The sequence below is a fragment of the Schistocerca americana genome, chromosome X, assembly GCF_021461395.2.
Source record: "Schistocerca americana isolate TAMUIC-IGC-003095 chromosome X, iqSchAmer2.1, whole genome shotgun sequence".
NCBI lineage: Eukaryota > Metazoa > Arthropoda > Insecta > Orthoptera > Acrididae > Schistocerca > Schistocerca americana.
The window spans coordinates 573,761,991-573,781,045 of NC_060130.1; the positions used below are offsets into that span (position 1 = coordinate 573,761,991).

Below are 19,055 nucleotides of genomic sequence, written 5' to 3' on the forward strand. Positions count from 1 at the left end.
CAGGATGTGAAGGGGAGATGTATATGTTAATACCAGTTTCTAGCCAGCAATCTTCATGAATTGACACTGTATGTGTTTCAGGCATAGTAGGAAATTCTTCAAGATGATTCACCTTCATGTCATAATGAATAACAGAGACTACTGCATAATAGATACAAAACAAAGCACAGGGCTATAGATGGATACTGAATGAAACGCGTTTGGCTGTCAAGAGCACAATGTGTGACCCTTAAGTGACAACTGTAGGGGAATATTGTCAACAGATCTTTCACAAAACCTGAAGAAATTCTGGTCACATGTAAAGGCTGCTAGTGGCAATGAAGTTTGTACCATATAGTCATGGATGAGACAGTAACTGAAACTGAGGGTAGCACAGCAAAAGTAGAAATGCTTAACTCCATTTCCACATGTTTCTTTACAAAGGAAAACCAGAAGTAATGTCCCAGTTTAATTCTCACACCACTGCAAAGTGGTACTGACAAACGGCCAAAGTCGTTAAAATTGAACAGATCTCCAGGACATGATGAAATCGGTATGACATTGTATACCGAATTTGCGGTTGAGTTAGCACCTCTTTTAAAAATAATATACTGAGTATCCCTCAAACAGGAAATTGTGTTTGGTGCTGTTCAGTATCCTTGACATCAATTTGTTGTATAATCTTAGAACATATTCTGCGCTCAAATGTAGCGAGATATCTCGAACAGAATGGACTTCTCCATGTCAACCAGTGTGGAATCCGAAAACATACATCACGTAAAACTCAATTCGCGCTCTTCTCGCATGACATCTCGAAAGCCATGGATCAAGGAAGCTTATCTTGATGTCCAAAAGGCATTTGACACAGCACACTGCATATGATTGTCATCGAAATTACGTTCATATGGAATATCAAGAAAGATTGGTGTTACTGCATTTCTTAGTGTGGAGGGCACAATACGTTATCTTCTATAGAGAATCATTGGCAGGTGTAGAGGTAACTTCAGGTACCTGTGGTTCTTGGCAGGATAGGGAGATTTCAAGAGGTAAAATCCTTATGCTTTCTTTTCGTCCAGTCATGCAGCACTTCCTCAAGATAGTGACATGTAGAATGTGGGGTCCATGCTTTGTCTTGGCCGCCAATTGTAAGCGCAAAGTATGTTTTATCAGCCTGCCTCACAAAGCATGTTATAGTGCATCTTTTACGAATAAGAGTGCACTATCTATATATGTAACAGAAACTGTCAGGAAGATCATGACTTGATATCTCTCTGTAGCCATGATGAAATGAATTCAGATCTGAAACAAAAGGATACAACATCATAACCCTGACATTAACATAAACAAGTGGCCACGAAATCGTGCGGTAGCGTTCTCGCTTCCCACGCCCGGGTTCCCGGGTTCGATTCCCGGCGGGGTCAGGGATTTTCTCTGCCTCGTGATGGCTGGGTGTTGTGTGATGTCCTTAGGTTAGTTAGGTTTAAGTGGTTCTAAGTTCTAGGGGACTGATGACCTAAGATGTTAAGTCCCATAGTGCTCAGAGCCATTTTTTTTTTTTTTTTTTTTTTTTGGCCACGAAAGCCTTAACAATTTTGTATAAACATGTAAGTTATTACTGTGACTGCAAATGGCTGAAATGGAAAAGTTCTAATCGCATGAAAACCAGTGCATGGAGAGTAAAACCTATTTCAAATTCGAAAAGATCACATCAAAAATACTAAGTGTCAGTAAAAAAAAGTCTCATGCAGCTGAGAGTTCGAAAAAAATTTGTTGACTGGTGTTATTTATTAACCACAGAGGCCTATCTTACAAGTATCAAAACATGTATAATTGATTAGCCACAAAGATTTGATTACAATGATCGGCAATATGAAAACAAATCTTTGAATTCTGATAACTGTACAGGCATTTAACAAAGATTTTAGCAAAATTTCCTATAATGGACAAAACCAATAACTGAATCATGAGGGTGCTACACCCCTCTGTGAAGCAAACAGCAATAAAAATATCTTAAAGTAAAATAAATTACACATGTCTGAGAAACAAACGGAGTAAAATGCTGTAATGGAAGTTAGACTTTTCAACTGTCAACAACAGATTTACTTTCAGGAGCCCAGCAGTTGCTTGATTCAGAACAGGTTCTATAACCTACAGAATACAAATTAGATTTACATAGGAAGCGAATGACAAAACTTGCAGGTTCTTTAATCACAACAGTGACATGTGAAAATGCGACAGAAGTCGTTTTTGGGCCACAGGCACTAAACCAACGGAAGTATTTAAATTAAGTACTGCCTATTTTTACGTTGGCTAATACATTCACTAATAGCACAAATTAAAATTAAATAAAACTTTAACTCGCAGTAATTAAGGAGGAGAGTCTGTTACACCAGACTACAAACGTGTGAACTGCGAAAAGACGTCACTGCCAGCTTCCATGAACACAGTATAGAACCAGTATCTGTTCCAAAATATACACTTAGAACGTAAATCAGATAGCAAGTGAACGAGTACAGATGCGTCTCCGAAAAAGTCGTGGGAAGAGAACACACGTATTAAACTTGAGTGGAAGCGTTTAACTTCAGCAATACGAAATAGTTAAATTTACAAATGCATCCACGAACAGTGCAAAGTGAGAATTACAATCAAATGAGCATTAGGCTAAATGACGTCCAGGATGTTGATACACTTCTGATGCAGCGGTCAAATTAATCCCAGAGGAATGATCAGGCAAGAAGAACAAACGACACTTAATGTTGACAAAGTTAGTCTCGCGAACTGTCACTAACACATTAATGCCCGCCAATTATGGAACTCACCGTGGTTCCTGCATTAGGCTAAAGTCAATCACGGATGATGAATGTTACCATGTCTACCAACCATGGCAGCAGGGAACACTCCAAACGAACTGCAGTGTATAGCCTCGTCACCTTGCAGAGAAAGTGAGGCCCAATTTTTCAGTAGTCGAAGCCGCAGTCCACGAAGTAAACATCAGCAATCCAAATATAGGGAGCAACCCGCCATTTCATCTTGGCACAAGCCACGACTCCAGGTATGGCTCTGTTTAATGGTCAACTCACTGCTGACCACCAGTCAACAGCCCCTTGAGCAGACAGCCACTGCTGTGAGCTGTGTGCATGCTTAAATCGTCCTTGCTGTGCTGCAAAAGCGCCACCACACTGATAGCCCAAGAATCATATCTTAACAGCACATGCAAGAATGTTCGGCTGCTAGAAAAGTCAATAGCAGGGTGCACATGGCAAACATTTTCTGTTAATGTTTTATATTAATCATCTTACATACAATGTTAATAGTAAATCCAGACTTTTCGAACATGAAGCAGTTATCTATAATGAAATACCATGTGAGACATGCTGCTCAAATATTCAGTTAGACCTAGATAAGATTTCAAAGTGGAGAAAAGACTGATAACTCACACTAAATGTTCATAAATGTAAAACTGAACTTTACAAACAAAAAGACATGATATCCAATGCCTGCAGTATCAGTGAGTCTCCGTTGGAATCAGTCTGCTTGTAGAAATACTTGGGTGTAACAATCTGAAGGGATACAAAATGGAACGATCACACAGTCTGAGTTATAGGTAAAGCAGGGAAATTCAATGTCTACAAAGAAGATTGCATTCAATACACTCATGTGACATATCCCAGAATATTGCTCAAATGTGTGGGATCCATACTACATAGGATAAACAAGGGATATGGAATGGATACAAAGAAGGGCAGAGTCACAGGTTTCTTTGACCAATGGGAGAGTGTCACGATGGTGCTGAAAGAACTGAATTGGTAGACATTTGAATATCGACACTAACTGTCCCGTGAAAGCCCACTTAGAAATCCAAGTGATGAATCAGGGTATTTACTAAAACCCACTGTGCTGTCCCTTCTAACTTGTGTGAAGCACAGATTTTAGCAAAACGTTTCTGTGTTTATTTTATTTGCTTTAGTTAGTATTTTTATACTACTTTTTCAGATTCTTTTTGATGTATAGGTATCTGGATCTTGTATTCTTGCTACCCCTTTCCAGTGCTGTTCCTAGTGTCTAAGGTGGTGCAGGAGATGATGAATCTGTCTCTTCTTCCTTTGGATGCTGTTAGTGGTGATTCTTCTTTCTCGTTTTCTTCTTTTGGATTTGTTGGCAATACTGTCGCTGGCAGTGTCAATATTTATGGATTATAGAGGCTGAGGTCTGTCTTATATGATTCATGTTGTTGGGGTTTTTTTAAGTGCTATTACAGTAGCTGAGCACTAGGAGAAATATTTGGCTTTCTCATTGAGACATTCATACTGCAATATTATGATTGGCTTTTAATGAATGATTAACTGCATTCTTCACTCATCTGCCAGTTGACACTATGTAGCATTTCAGTATCAGTTGAACAAAATTATTAGGCATTTTAGCACCTTCTTCCAGACTTACTTAAAACTCTTTGTTCATTCACTCTGTGTCAGACATCACCTGTACAACAGTATTGCATTAAGTGTTTTGTAAATAGTCGATTTTGTACACATATTGTTAGAGGTACTGAGTGTCCTACCAATTGCGTCAGACTGTCATTCGCTTCTCCTATTATTTTATATTACATAACATTTTTTTATACTCCTTGTTCATTCACTCTGTGTCAGACATCACATGTACAACAGTACTGCATTAAGTGTTTTGTAAATAGTCGATTTTGCACACATATTGTTAGAGGTACTGAATATCCTACCAATTGCGTCAGTCTGTCATTCGTTTCTCCTATTATTTTATATTACATAACATTTTTTTATACCTCAATATGCAATTTATCAAAATGTCTTGATGATAGAGTGGAAGTCAATAATATGTTACATGTAGACACACATCTGAGTGCAGTAATAAGTTCTAGGAGGGAATGTTATTTCTTTTTCTACAACTGATATCAGTATCTAACACTTTTCATATCAACGGTCAGGTTTCATTAATAGATACACACTCAGGTAACTGGATTAGAGACACCTACCTAGAAATGACTAACACTGTCTTTGGCCCCAAATAGAGCGGCGAAACGTTTATCACGCACTCCCCAACATACTAAAATGGCTGAACAGCCATCCTGATCCATGAGTGCTGAACCAGTGACTGCAAGTCGTGCAGATTCTATGCTGTTGGGTCCAGTATGTGGATGTACTGCCCTATGGTGTCCAAGATGAACTCAGTATCTTTAAAACAATGTGACCAAGGGAAAAGGGGGGTGGGCACATAAACACCCATACTTTTGCGGAGTGATTTTGTATCGTTCTGAACAAATACAGATTGGAACAACGTCATGCTAAAGGTCTAGTTGCCTATGGATTGCTGTAGGGTAAAATACAGATGCAAATAATTGGACAGTTGGTTCCTACACCTTTTGTTGATGGTATATGTGTCAGGAATTCGATTTCATCCCATGTAAACATCCACCTCATGAGAATATCTTCACAGTCTAACTGAAGTATCCCAGCCGCTACCTGGGGTGTGTATAGCACCATATGTTTTTTTAAACCACATATCCTGCCATGAGACTAAATGAGGTGGTGCAGTGTTTACCACACTGGACTCGCGTTTGGGGGGATGACAGTTCAAACCAGAGTCCGGTCATCCTGACTTAGATTTTTGTGATTTCCCTAAATTGCTTCAGGCAAATGCTGGGCTGGTTCCTTTCAAAGAGTGCAGCCGACTTCCTTACTCATCCTTCCCTAATGTGATACGACCGATGACATAACTGTTTCGTCCCTTTCCGCAAATCAACTGCCCTGCTATCAGCACACATTTATGTGTACATGACTCATAAGCTGAGAAGAAAGTTTTTCCACACAGTGCAGTGGTACTGTTTGTGCACCTATTATAATCTCTGTACTGCATAATATATGGTGAGCTGACGTACGCTATCTGATAAAATGTATCCGGACACCTGGCTGAAAATGACTTACAAGTTCGTGGCGCCCTCCGTTGGTAATGCTGGTATTCAATATGGCGTTGGCCCATACTTAGCTTTGATAACAGCTTCCACTCTCGCAGGTGTACTTTCAGTCAGATGCTGGAAGGTATCATGGAGAATGGCAGCCCATTCGAAATGGTGTGCTGCGCTGAGGAGAGGTATCAAAGTCGGTCAGTGCGGCCTGTCACGAAGTTAGCCTTCCAAAACATCCCAAAGGTGTTCTATAGGATTTAGGCCAGGACCCTGTGCAGGCTAGTCCATTACAGGGATGTTGTTGTCGTGTAACCACTCCGCCACAGGCCGTGCGTTATGAACAGGTGCTCGATCGTTTTGAAAGATGCAATCGCCATCGCCAAATTGCTCTTCAATAGTGGGAAGCAAGAATATCTTAAAACGTCAATGTACGCCTGTGCTGTGATAGCGCCACGCAAAACAGCAAGAGGTGCAAGCCCCCTTCATGAAAAATACGACCACACCATAGCACCACCGCCTCCGAATTTTACTGTTGGCACTACACACGCTGGCAGATGACGTTCACCGGGCATTCGCCATACCCACACCCTGCCATAGGATCGCCACACTGTGTACCGTGATTCGTCACTCCACACAAGGTTTTTTGAATGTTCAATCGTCCAATGTTTACGCTCCTTACACCAAGCGAGGCGTCGTTTGGCATTTACTGGCGTGATGTGTGGCATATGAGCAGCCGCTCGACCATGAAATCCAAGTTTTTTCACCTCTCGCCTAACTGTCATAATACTTGCAGTCGATTCTGATAGAGTTTGGAATTACTGAGTGATGGTCTGGATAGATATCTGCCTATTCCACATTATGACCCTCTTCAACTGTTGGCGGCCTCTGTCAGCCAACAGACGAGGTGCTGTACGTGTCCCTTCACGTTTCCACTTCACTATCACACCGGAAACAGTGGACCTAGGGATGTTTAGCAGTGTGGAAATATCATATACAGACATATACACGACTGACACCCAATCACCTGACCATGTTCGAAGTCCATGAGTCCTGCGGAGCACCCCATTGTGCTCTCTCACGATGTTCAGTGGCTGCTGAGGTCGCTGATATAGGGAACCTGGCAGTAGCTGGTAGAGCAACACACCTAATAAGAAAATCGTGTGTTTCTGGGGGTGTCTGGATACTTTTGATCACATAGTGTAGGTGTTGGAGTCTCCCAGACCGCACCTCGTGAACTACTTACCGGTTTTCTTCAGTATGGTACTGTATAGCTCAGAATGTGTTGGCAAGAATGTGTCATTTTTAACTTTCCCGAGTTTGATGAACTTGTTAGCCGGTCTATGGAGGAAGGCGTCAGTGATATAGATCAATAAACAAACGAAAACGACGACGATTTGACATTAACTAGTGATCACAGTTCTGCTATCGAACAAGAGTATTATTCAGAGGAAAAACTTCAGGAAAGTTGTGATGTGGATCTGTCTGTTTCTTCAATGAAATACCTAAAGTGGCTGTTAAAATCGAATGTGTTCTGAATTTTGATAAGAAAAATGTAGTTACCAGCAATGAATGTCAATTTGACAAACTTTCTTTTTGTACTTATTGGGTGGAATTTTTATGTGCAAATTTAAACCCTGGAATTTAGTTTTATTTTGAAATTTATTTGCTACAGAAATTGTATAATTTTTCAGAATGTAAAATTCATTACTCTATTTATGTGTACTTTTTAAAAGAACCACACAAAACTACATGCTTCTGCGTGATAACTAGTAAAATGCCGCAGGCTTTGTTTCGTGCAATAAAATAAACTAGAAGCATTTAAACAACACTTAAATAATTGTAAAAATAAATGTTATGTAGAATTAATTAAAAATTTCAAATGATTTTTGCCTTAAATCTCGGTTTAAACATAGGGGTTCCAGAGACCCCACCTCGTGGTATACGTTACAGAAAAGTCACCTCGCGAATTAAGGGTTAACTAGTAACTAGCAAATACGAAAACCACGTTTCTTTGATACAGTGTGCAGACTGAGCAAAGCATGTTTCTGGACACAAACTCTTCTACCACAGACAGTGGCATGGTAAACAATGGAATGTTATTTCTTGTTTGTGCTATCGATATCACAGAAAACTTTTCTTCAGCACTGATAGATTTTCCAGGAACTGTTTTCCCACTGTAGTCATTGTATGGTAACCCGTGAAACTCTAGCCTCCTCAATTCTCTTCCTCCTGTGCTCACTTTCATTTTGCTTTCGTCTGGGAGACATTTCAAAAGATTTCATTCAATAACTTACAACAACAACCAACAATAACCATGACACGTCATGAACTTGGCACGAAGTTAGTGTTTTGTTATGCTTTCTGCACCTGCGTGCTACAAGCCAACACCCTCTAGTTTGAAGGTGGCGTAATACAAGCTCACTGACACTACAGTCTGCTGCCGGGACGTGACGTGCCTCAGAGAAAGGAACTATGTCACTGATTTTATTTCTTGCTCCTTAGCACATAACAAATCGACCTCGTTTTATTCCCACAGGAATAAGCCAAACATAGTTGGTTTCATGACAGTAAGGTGCGTCTTGGTCTGTTTAATACATTTATTTAAAAAAGTGAAAATTGTCAGAAATTGACTTAGTTCCTTTCTCGACTGACCAATTCAATTACACCTTATGAATTTCCCATTTGCTTAAGTAATGAAAATCATCAATTTGTAAAAACAAGCTGTAATCATATTTTTCATAAAGTGTGTATTGATGAATGGCTAGAAGAACAAATTAAATGTTCATTGTGTAGAAATGTTACTAAAAGATGTAATGAAAAGTTAACTGCACATCAACTTGATAACGATTTAATAATTGTAGATGAAGCTTATGATGAAGCTTATGGCGATAATGATGATGTTGTTTGGAAATAGATTAATCTTATAATATTTTAACTGTATATAAATGAAGATAGTTCTGCTATTGAAAACAATAGTTTCAGCACCAGCTGGAGGCTACAGCCAGATGACAAGAATAAAGTAATTAAATACATGAATGGTTTTGCTTATTTAGATACAGAATATTACCAGGACCATACAATTATTATTCTGGTGAGTGATGATTATTAAGAGAATCTTTAACGTTATTTCAGTTAACACACAATCTTGAGATAACTGGTGAGTTAAGTGAGGAAACTTTAAATTTTATCAACAGCCCTAGATGTGGTGTAAAAGATTCATTTGGTAGTTATAGAACTGGTATGTATAAATGGAATAAGAAAAATATGAAATGGAGTTATAAAGGAGCAAATAAGAAATGTTAGAAGTAAAAGGGGCAGCATTTTGTTTGTGGCAAAAATATATTAATATTCAGTTTGATCATTATATTAAAAATCCTGATATTTGAATTACAAGTAAAAGACGAGTACATACACATGAAATATCTGGTCATCGGTATTCAAAGACTCTAGATTAGATGGAAAAGGTAATGTGTTAGATCACACATTTTTTCCAAATGTGAATAATGATCCTGTGGAGATACACATGTATAAAGACGCGATTTGGGATAAGGAAATTGATAAAAATACTCCAAAATATCAAACAAATTTATTTGAAGTCTTAGTTCACGAAATTGGTCACCCATTAGGTTTATACCATTCAGATATTTATGAATTAATAATGTATCCATTATATAATGGCTGATATTTAGAAGTGTTTCAAGATGATACTGATGGCATTTAAAGTTTATATGGTAAAAAAATATATAAACACAAACGACTATACCAAAATGTACACCAGTTGTACCAAAAATGAATCAGTTAAAGAAGTATGTGAAACTAATAAATTTGATCATTTATTAAATCTTTGAATATTTCAGACGTGATATGGCGCGGCGCTCCACCTTGCCAAGGGGCCTGCAGACGTTGTGTGCTTTCCCGTTGTGGGCTTTCCCGTGGGCCCTGCAGACGGCATTCGCCGGACGCCTGGCCGGTATTTAACGACAGCTTATACCGTAACCGGTTCCACTGCCTGTGGGCCTGTGGACGTCAATAGCCGCTCAGGGCTGCATGCCGGCCCGTCGCAAGTTCTTTTGTCCTGTGTACTCCCAGGGATGGATTTACCCTATTTATTGTTCTGTGCTGCTGCCCCTCCTATCTGGGAAACACTCTGCTGCGGATTTCGCAGTTGCTGTTCGACATTCATGCTAGCTGGTTCTTGTGATCTTCAGCTTGTTTGGTGTCGTTTAGCTATCTGCTGTTTCATGAGGATTTTTAGAGTGCTGTCACTTTTGAGTTCCACAGACAAATGGCACATCGGCGCCGTTGCACTGACGAAGAGATACTGGAGATACTGACAATGAGTGACAGTGACAGTGAGTATGGCATCTTCAATGAATGTACTGACGATGAAGATTCATCAGAAGAATCTCGTAGTAATACACCTCCACGTACTTCGCCTAGTAGAGCTCGCCAGGACAGTTCTTCTTCAGATTCTGAAAGTGGAGATGAATCGATCCGTAAAAGTCCACGCTATAGTGAGAATGAGAGATTTGATTGGCAAAAACGTCCAGCACTTCATGCATTTGATGACTCATCTTCAGCACATAACTGTCAACCAGCGCCTGATTCAAGCGTTGTGTCCTTTTTCCTACTATTTCTGTCAGAAGATGTGTTGAAATTTATAGCACTTGAAACGAACCGACTTTTCACTTTGACCTTGGCAAATACGTCAGAATCAGTTCGTTCTCGACTATCCACTTGGAAAGATACAGGTTTTGAAGAAATGTATAGCTTCCTTGGTATTTGGCTTCTCATGGCTCGTGTTAAAAAGTTGAGAACAAAGGAATATCGGCCCAGAGATGTACTTCTGAGTACTCCAATTTTTCCGAAGTTATGTCCTGTGACCGTTTTATGCTACTCTTGAGAATGTTGCGTTTTAGTGACAACTCGGCCAATCGTGAAGATGACAGTTTATTTAAAATTAGGAAAATAATTGATACAGTTCGTGTGGCGTTCCGCAGTGCATTTAATCCATACAGAAAACTCTGCGTTGATGAAAGCCTGTTATTGTTCAAAGGTCGCTTATCTTTTAAACAATACATTCCTTCGAAATGAAGTAGATTTGCAATCAAAACATTCGTGTTGTGTGACTGTAAAACTGGATATGTATTGGATTTCATTGTATACACAGGCACAGCAACAGAAATTGAAGTCCACAATTTGGGGAAATCTGGTGATATTGTGGCAACACTAATGAAGCCATACCTTGAATGTGGACATACTCTGTATGTTGACAGTTGGTATACAAGTCCAGCCTTATTCCTCTGGCTTCACAACCAGAGAACAGCAGCATTCGGTACTGTAAGTAGGAACAGGAGCAGTAGACCACTCCGATATGCTATTAAGCTCTGTTGCATCTGTACGTAAATCTGTCAAATGGTACAAAAAGTTTTTTTCATGTTGTGCACCTTTGTGTTTTGAATCCTCACACTCTTCACAGATCGGTGACAGGGAGCAAGATATCATTAGCAGATTTTTATTTATGTTTGGTACGAGAACTTGTGGAAAAATTTACTACAGAACGGAAAAGAGATAGGAAAGGAAGACGCTCTGATGACGAGAATCCTCTTCGCTTTACTGGGAGGCACTGTCCACATGTCATTCCAAGTGACCAGTCCAAGGAACGCGGACTATGGCGTAGATGTGCAGTCTGCTCGAAACAAAATATGCGTCGAGAAACGAAATATGAATGCAAAACATGCAATGTACCTTTGTGCGTTGACCCATGTTTTGAAACATACCACACAAAGAAGAACTTTTAGTCAAGCTGCAACAGCTGGAAGATGAAGCCCTTGCTTCTGAAAAATATTACTTAAAAATTAAAAAAAATAAAAATAATTACAAAAGTTAAAAATGAAATATTTTTATCTTTGCCATTGATGTTCCAAAGCCTGGATGAGAAAGGAGGATGGGAAATATAACTGTGCACAAAAAAATCTGTGAATTATCTGAGCTTGAAGAGCCCCTCCAGATGAAATACTTTGCTGACAAACACCTTATGTACGAACATGTGAAACATCCAGTCCATGCTGACAAACACAGACTGGAAGTTCCATGCGGCTTTTCGCGGATGATGCTGTAGTATACAGAGAAGTTGCTGCATTAGAAAATTGTTGCGAAATACAGGAAGATCTGCAGCGGATAGGCACTTGGTGCAGGGAGTGGCAACTGACCCTTAACATAGACAAATGTAATGTATTGCGAATACATAGAAAGAAGGATCCTGTATTGTATGATTATATGATAGCGGAACAAACACTGGTAGCAGTTACTTCTGTAAAATATCTGGGAGTATGCGTACGGAACGATTTGAAGTGGAATGATCATATAAAACTAATTGTTGGTAAGGCGGGTACCAGGTTGAGATTCATTGGGAGAGTGCTTAGAAAATGTAGTCCATCAACAAAGGAGGTGGCTTACAAAACACTCGTTCGACCTATACTTGAGTATTGCTCATCAGTGTGGGATCCGTACCAGGTCGGGTTGACGGAGGAGATAGAGAAGATCCAAAGAAGAGCGGCGCGTTTCGTCACTGGGTTATTTGGTAACCGTGATAGCGTTACGGAGATGTTTAATAAACTCAAGTGGCAGACTCTGCAAGAGAGGCGCTCTGCATCGCGGTGTAGCTTGCTCGCCAGGTTTCGAGAGGGTGCGTTTCTGGATGAGGTATCGAATATATTGCTTCCCCCTACTTATACTTCCCGAGGAGATCACGAATGTAAAATTAGAGAGATTAGAGCGCACACGGAGGCTTTCAGACAGTCGTTCTTCCCGCGAACCATACGCGACTGGAACAGGAAAGGGAGGTAATGACAGTGGCACGTAAAGTGCCCTCCGCCACACACCGTTGGGTGGCTTGCGGAGTATCAATGTAGATGTAGATGTAGATGTAGATGCTTCAAATGTTCATACAGAAGGTGCAAAAATAAAAACTTACCACTGATTTATGGATTCTTTCATAACTTCTTGTTAGAAGTTAAACTTTAAAGTTGGTGTAAATATCATTAATTAAACAAAAAGTTCTAGCATTATTATTACTACAAAATTGTAGCCTGGGTTGTCGTAAAAGATATTTATTTAAGTGGCGACTAGTTTCAAGTGAACCCCATTTTCAAACCACCATGCAAAACAAAGACTGTGACAACCACATTATAGCTGTTAATAAAACCATAGAAGATAGATAGCTATCGATATTCTATGGTTCTGTTAACAGCTATAATGTGTTTGTCACATTCCTTTTTGACATGATTGTTTGAAAATGGGCTTTGCCCGAAACTTATCGCCACTTAAATAAATACCTTTTATCACAACCCAGGCTACAATTTTCTAGTAATATTCAGTAATGGATTACAGTCCTATTTTCCCATGACACTGGATTTGTGAAAAAATTCTAGGCCTACACTTGGATAGGGCGTCTCGGTTTACGTTGGTCAGTTGCACACACTTGCCTGTTTCTGAAGCACAAAAGGTCATTAGGAATTAAAGGTAACATTTAATTAGGTAGTTTAGAAACTTGAGTATTTCCTTATCTAATTTTTAAACAAAAGTTATAAATCATTGTTTATTTCTACTGTACAATAACAACTGCGTCCCATATAAAAAGAATTCAGAATTGAATTTTTGATTTTGACGTTTCCTTGGGGATAATGTATTGGATTAATGCTGTCAAATGATAGTGATTAGCTTCAAAAGTGTGTCTCAGCATCCAGACACTTCCCTCAAAGGTTGATTGCGGGCGAATTATTGCGATAGTACAGAAGAATGTCAACGTTTGGTCGTTACGGATTCTACAGTGTTTACATCGTAAGTTGAGTACAAAAATCTGATAATTAAGTATCAGTATGCCAAATAATACACAGATGTATACTGAGACCTTATGACGATTCTCAAGAAATAATTCCAAATGAAAGAAAGCCTTTGATGAGGAGTTACATGTTAGCAGCGTAAGCAATTTCAGTGTATATGAAGTCTGTCGAGCAATTCATCTGCAGATTCAAAGCTATGGAATAAGTATCCAGATACCCTGGGTTCATGCCGGCGATCACACTTACTGCAAGACTGTCATGACTGCCGTGGTTCCAGAAATACTTAGACCACGGCGAGGACGGCCGATTTGAGAGCTCAGGCACACACAGTAGTCTGCAGAAGTGGTTGCCAACGCAGGTACACAGATTAGGGGGCCCCAGGGGCAGGCTTGATACGGCCAGCAGCACTTGCCGGTGCAGCACTCAAACAGTTAATTATGAATGGAGTTTTATATATTTTTATCAGAAATGGATACAGATAGGTGATGATACGGATTCATTGTAATGAAAGATGATATGAATTCATGTTAACTAATTGTTTAAAATTTGTACCTCAAGATTTATCAAAAATAGATGGAATATATTAAAGACCAAGTGGTGAAGTTGTGTTACTTGTTGGCAGTATGATATATATGATAAATTTACAAGCATTACAATTAATTATGGGATATTGAGTCTATATCTAGTACATGATTACGTAAAATCTTCTGATTAAATGGTGTAGTAAACACTTATTCAGGTAGAACATTTTTATTCTTTAATGAACTTTCCTATGTGGAATTTAAGGATCACAATTTTATGTATAAATCACAAGGAGTTATAACTAGAGCACTTCCAGGGTTACCTACCAGAATAAATTCTGCATTCAGATACATAACTGGATTGTAGTATTTTTTCAGGGATGATAGTTTTTACAAATGTAATGAACTTATAAAGAAGTAGTTAGTGCTGGCTCCATTGATTTATCTTTATTTGGTATTAAATGAACTAATTATTGAATAATGTAATAAGTGTATTAAAAGGTACAATAGAAAAATTAAGGAATTTTACTTCTTCAAAATCTATTAAATTTTTGTGTGTAAGTGGAGCAAGTTCAATAACCAGTTAAATCCAAATTTTGTAAATATTGTAATACTGATAAGTATGATAATTTTACTTCACAGAAATATACAAAAGATGGATATAGAATGAAGTTCAGACAATGTATAAATGGGGCCTTTGCTTTTCGTGGGCAAGTGCTCTGCCAATTGAGCTATCCAAGCATGACTCATGACCCGTCCTCACAACTTTACTTCTGCCAGTACCTTGTCTCCTCGAGTTCGAGTGTCGGTCCGGCACACAATTTTAATCTGCCAGGAAGTTTCAAAATCAGTGCACACTCCACTACAGAGTGAAAATTTCATTCTGGAATGTGTACATGAATATCAATTAAAAGATTATAACAATAACCAGATTACTTGTTTATGTGAAAAAATATTTCTAAATGTCATTATAAAAATCATTTACAATGAATTCCGAGTGACTAACATTAGAAAATATTATTGTGAATGGAAAATGGAGAAAAACAAGAAACCAATACAGTGACAAAGACATGTGAAGCTAGTCAAGACATAAAAAAATTAGATTGTTTCTATGTTAATACATCACAGAAAGATGAACATAATAATAAATGTAAGAAATGTACTTTACAATGTATGAAAAACAAGAAAGTAATATGACCGTATACATTGTACTTAAATATTTATTAAATAAGAAATCTCACAAGTCTTAAAATTTGAGATCTTATTTTTTACAAACCTAATAAATTTTATTTTATATAAATAGGATGGCCAAATGGAGTGAATCATAGTTATTCAGCTTCGTGATTATTGTAAAATAAATAATTTAAGAGAATATACTAAATTAAATAAAGTGAATTTAATTAGGTTTACTACAAGACAACAAATCAAAGAAGGAGGTAGTCTCTCACAAAAGTTGGGCTCTGCCCATAAGGGCACTCTTCAGAAACAATTACCTTATCATGGAATTAAAACTGACGATACTGTATTTGAAACTAAAGAAGATAAAGCATTGAATGAATATTTACATTTCTAATGACAACTTTGAGAAAGAAAAAATTAAGACTACTAATGAAGATGTAGCATTGAAAAAAATTTCCATTTTCTAATAACATCTTTGAGAAACAAAGAATGAGAACTAATACTGAAGTATTATTTCCTTTTTGTACTAAGGTATTTGAGAAACCAAGAGGCAGAAGAACAGTTAGAGATTATCTAGTTGATACTGCATCTGCAAAGAGATTACAAACTATAAATCTGGAAAAATATATGAACTCAATAGAATCTGATCATTTATTGACTGCTGTAAAACCGAAAATTATGAAAACTGTAAAACACAATGTAATAATACATTATGGACTGAAAATCACTTTAAAACTTTTTTCTGAGTGCCAAATGCAGACGATCCACTGCTTAAGCAGTCTTCAGACTGTGTGTAGTAGAAATATTATATAATTTCAGTTCTAGACAGAAAACAGTAGGATCACAAATGAAAGAGAGATAATTAAAAAAATTTAGATTGATAAACAAATTATTTTATCAAGAATGGGTGATTTTCAAGCATGTGGATCTGGGTGGACAATAAATAGAATCATTGGTTTATAACTAGGAATTAATCGATAGGTTCCATTGAGAGGATCATCTTACATCGAATTACCAGATAAAATAAATAATAAAAAAGCATGTAATAATGATCAAAAATGTTTTCTGTGGGCTATAAAATCTGCTTTATACCCTGTCTATAAAAATTCAAAAAGAGTTACGAAATATGAAAATGTTGGTCTTGATGTTGATCAGAAACTCGAAAATTTTGAGTTTCCTGTAGTGGTTGATCAAATTTCAAAAATTGAAAATAAAGTTAACGTAGCTAACAATGTCTTTATGTTCGATGAAAAATACCAAGTAAATGCACAAAAAATTATGCAAAGTAAGAAAGGGAAATATTTGAATCTCCTGTATTTCAAGGAAGGAAATAATTCACACTACTGTTGTATAAAGAATTTATCTAGGGTCGTTTTGAGTCAGATTAATGAACATGATGAATTAAAATTTGTATGTGGTATGTGTTTACTCCATTTAACTAGTAAAGAAAAATTAGATAATCACACATCAAGCTGTTTAGTTAACAAACCATTTAAAGTAGAAATGCCAGAGAAAGATTCCTCTGTAAGTTTTAAAAGTTATCAACATAAGTAGAAAGCTCCATTGATTCTTTATGCTGATTTCGAAAGTTTATTTTTTAAGATGGACGAAAGTCAACCAAATCGAGAAAATTCATATACAGTGAAATATCAGAAGCATGAAGCAAGTGGATTCTGTTATTATATGAAATATGTGAATGCACACTATAAAGAATGTGTTGTTTATGGAGGACCAGATTGTCATAAAAAATTAAGGAATGTATTAAAAAAGGTTCAAGATATTGGTAGAATTTATCTTGAAGTTGAAGAAATGAAACCATCCCTCGGGTACAAGTTTTCTACAGGCTACACATGTAGTTATAAGAACACTCTGCTCACAATTTCGTCATGTAAAGAAAGTCGTAAGCCACACATACCAAATGTAGTACAGGGGAACACGGAGATAATGACATAAAATATAAATATTAATCTGACCGACAGAGTAGTTAAAGGAGTGGCTTGCCACCTTTCAAGTGCAAAGAAAATCTCTGAGAAGGGAACTAAAAACCTGAAAATTGCTAGTGTAAATTTTCATTTTTTGAGTGCTTTATGGAAGGTTTTTATGTTTTTATTGTTACATATATAATAAACAATGAAAATGTAGCAAAAACTAAAATTTAGTGTGCAGTGTATTTGAGTTTCAATAGCATTAATATTATAATGTGATATTACGTTCATTTTGTGCAGTTTTTTGTTTAAACGCATTTTTTTCGTAAAAATAAACTTCAAAATTTATTTGGATGTATTTTTATGTGGTGTTCATGTAACCTTTCACATGAGAAACAGAATTTTATCACTGAAACTGCTGAATGAAATTTTTAGAACTATTTAAATATAGCCATCTGTCAGACCGCACCTGGGACAGAGTGTGAGAAAAAAAATGACCCGGCAAGCCGAGTGAGCACTGCGTGGAGTCCACATGGATATCACACACTCCTGTTCACTTGCACGAAGGCTGCGAATTTGCATGTGCACATGCATGAGGCGCTTCTCTTCCCACTACATCTTTTACTACATTTCTTTTTCTGGTCGGTGCACTTAAAAAAGTCAACTGTAACACGTCCTATTAGTTCATCTGCTCGACTCACTCACGAGTGCCAAATGTGTAGCTGGACTGAAGTTTTTTGCTAATTATGAACATAGTTGACAGTAGAATGAAGGCTTTCACGACCGGATGACATATTGTTGGTAAACCTTTCGGATTGTGTGGTCGTGGCCCGAAAGGTTTACTAGCAGCTACAGTTGACAATGACAATGAGGTGTCACGTTCCTCAACATATATCTTTCTCATTTTTTCTGTCTAAAATACGTACCACTGTCAATGCGATTTTAGCTCCACACTGAATGTGAGCATCGTTTCATCAGCTATTCAGTCACGCAAATTTACAGTTCCGCAGCTAAATCAGTGATTTCAGTTACATCCATTACTGGATTATCACTTTAATTTTCGTTATACGTGATCATAATCAGTCGCTGTGGTACTACTTGGTGAATCTCAGGTATGCAGCATACACTTTGAAATGTAATGCGGTGGGGACTATATAAATGATTGATAATGCAGGCAAAGGTTAGTGTTCCAACAACATTAAAAAAAAAAAAAAAAGAATCAGACATAAATTATGCTAAACAAGTTACTGATTGAATCCCGTAAACAACTAACAGGTGGTTTAAGACTACACTGGACAAGGATCTTGGGTTGCCAAAGACGGTTTAACTCGGGCATTAAAAATTTGGATAACACAATCTGAATTGATCTGACGCTGAGCAGACTTTGATTGATCAAATCTACTGAAGTTTCTCTATATAGGTGCAGCTGAGAGCAAGTGGCGATTGAGATCTGTACGCCCTGACAATACTGGAGCGGCAGTACGTTACCCTGTTTGCTTCGTGCAGCGATGTAAATTGCAGCTGGTGAGATGTGCGTGGAGGATGTGAGATGTGGAGGCTGCACCTGTGAATCGATTGCAGCCACGAAAGAAATGCAAAAATCTCACGGTCTAGCGATCAGGTTACTCTCTACCGCCGGCCGAAGTGGCCGTGCGGTTCTGGCGCTGCAGTC

The 19,055-nt window shown here is 37.9% G+C and overlaps 1 protein-coding gene across 1 annotated transcript in view; it reads right to left on the reverse strand.

Annotated features, from left to right (window-relative positions):
• LOC124556851 (methionine aminopeptidase 1D, mitochondrial) overlaps nt 1–14,196 on the reverse strand; it is a 162,033-nt gene extending 147,837 nt beyond the window's left edge. The window contains exon 1 of the mRNA XM_047130871.1: nt 14,005–14,196. Within this exon, the coding sequence (XP_046986827.1) occupies nt 14,005–14,018 (14 nt within the window). The 5' untranslated portion in view covers nt 14,019–14,196. The remainder of the gene's footprint in view (nt 1–14,004) is intronic.
• Nucleotides 14,197–19,055: the final 4,859 nt, after the last annotated feature.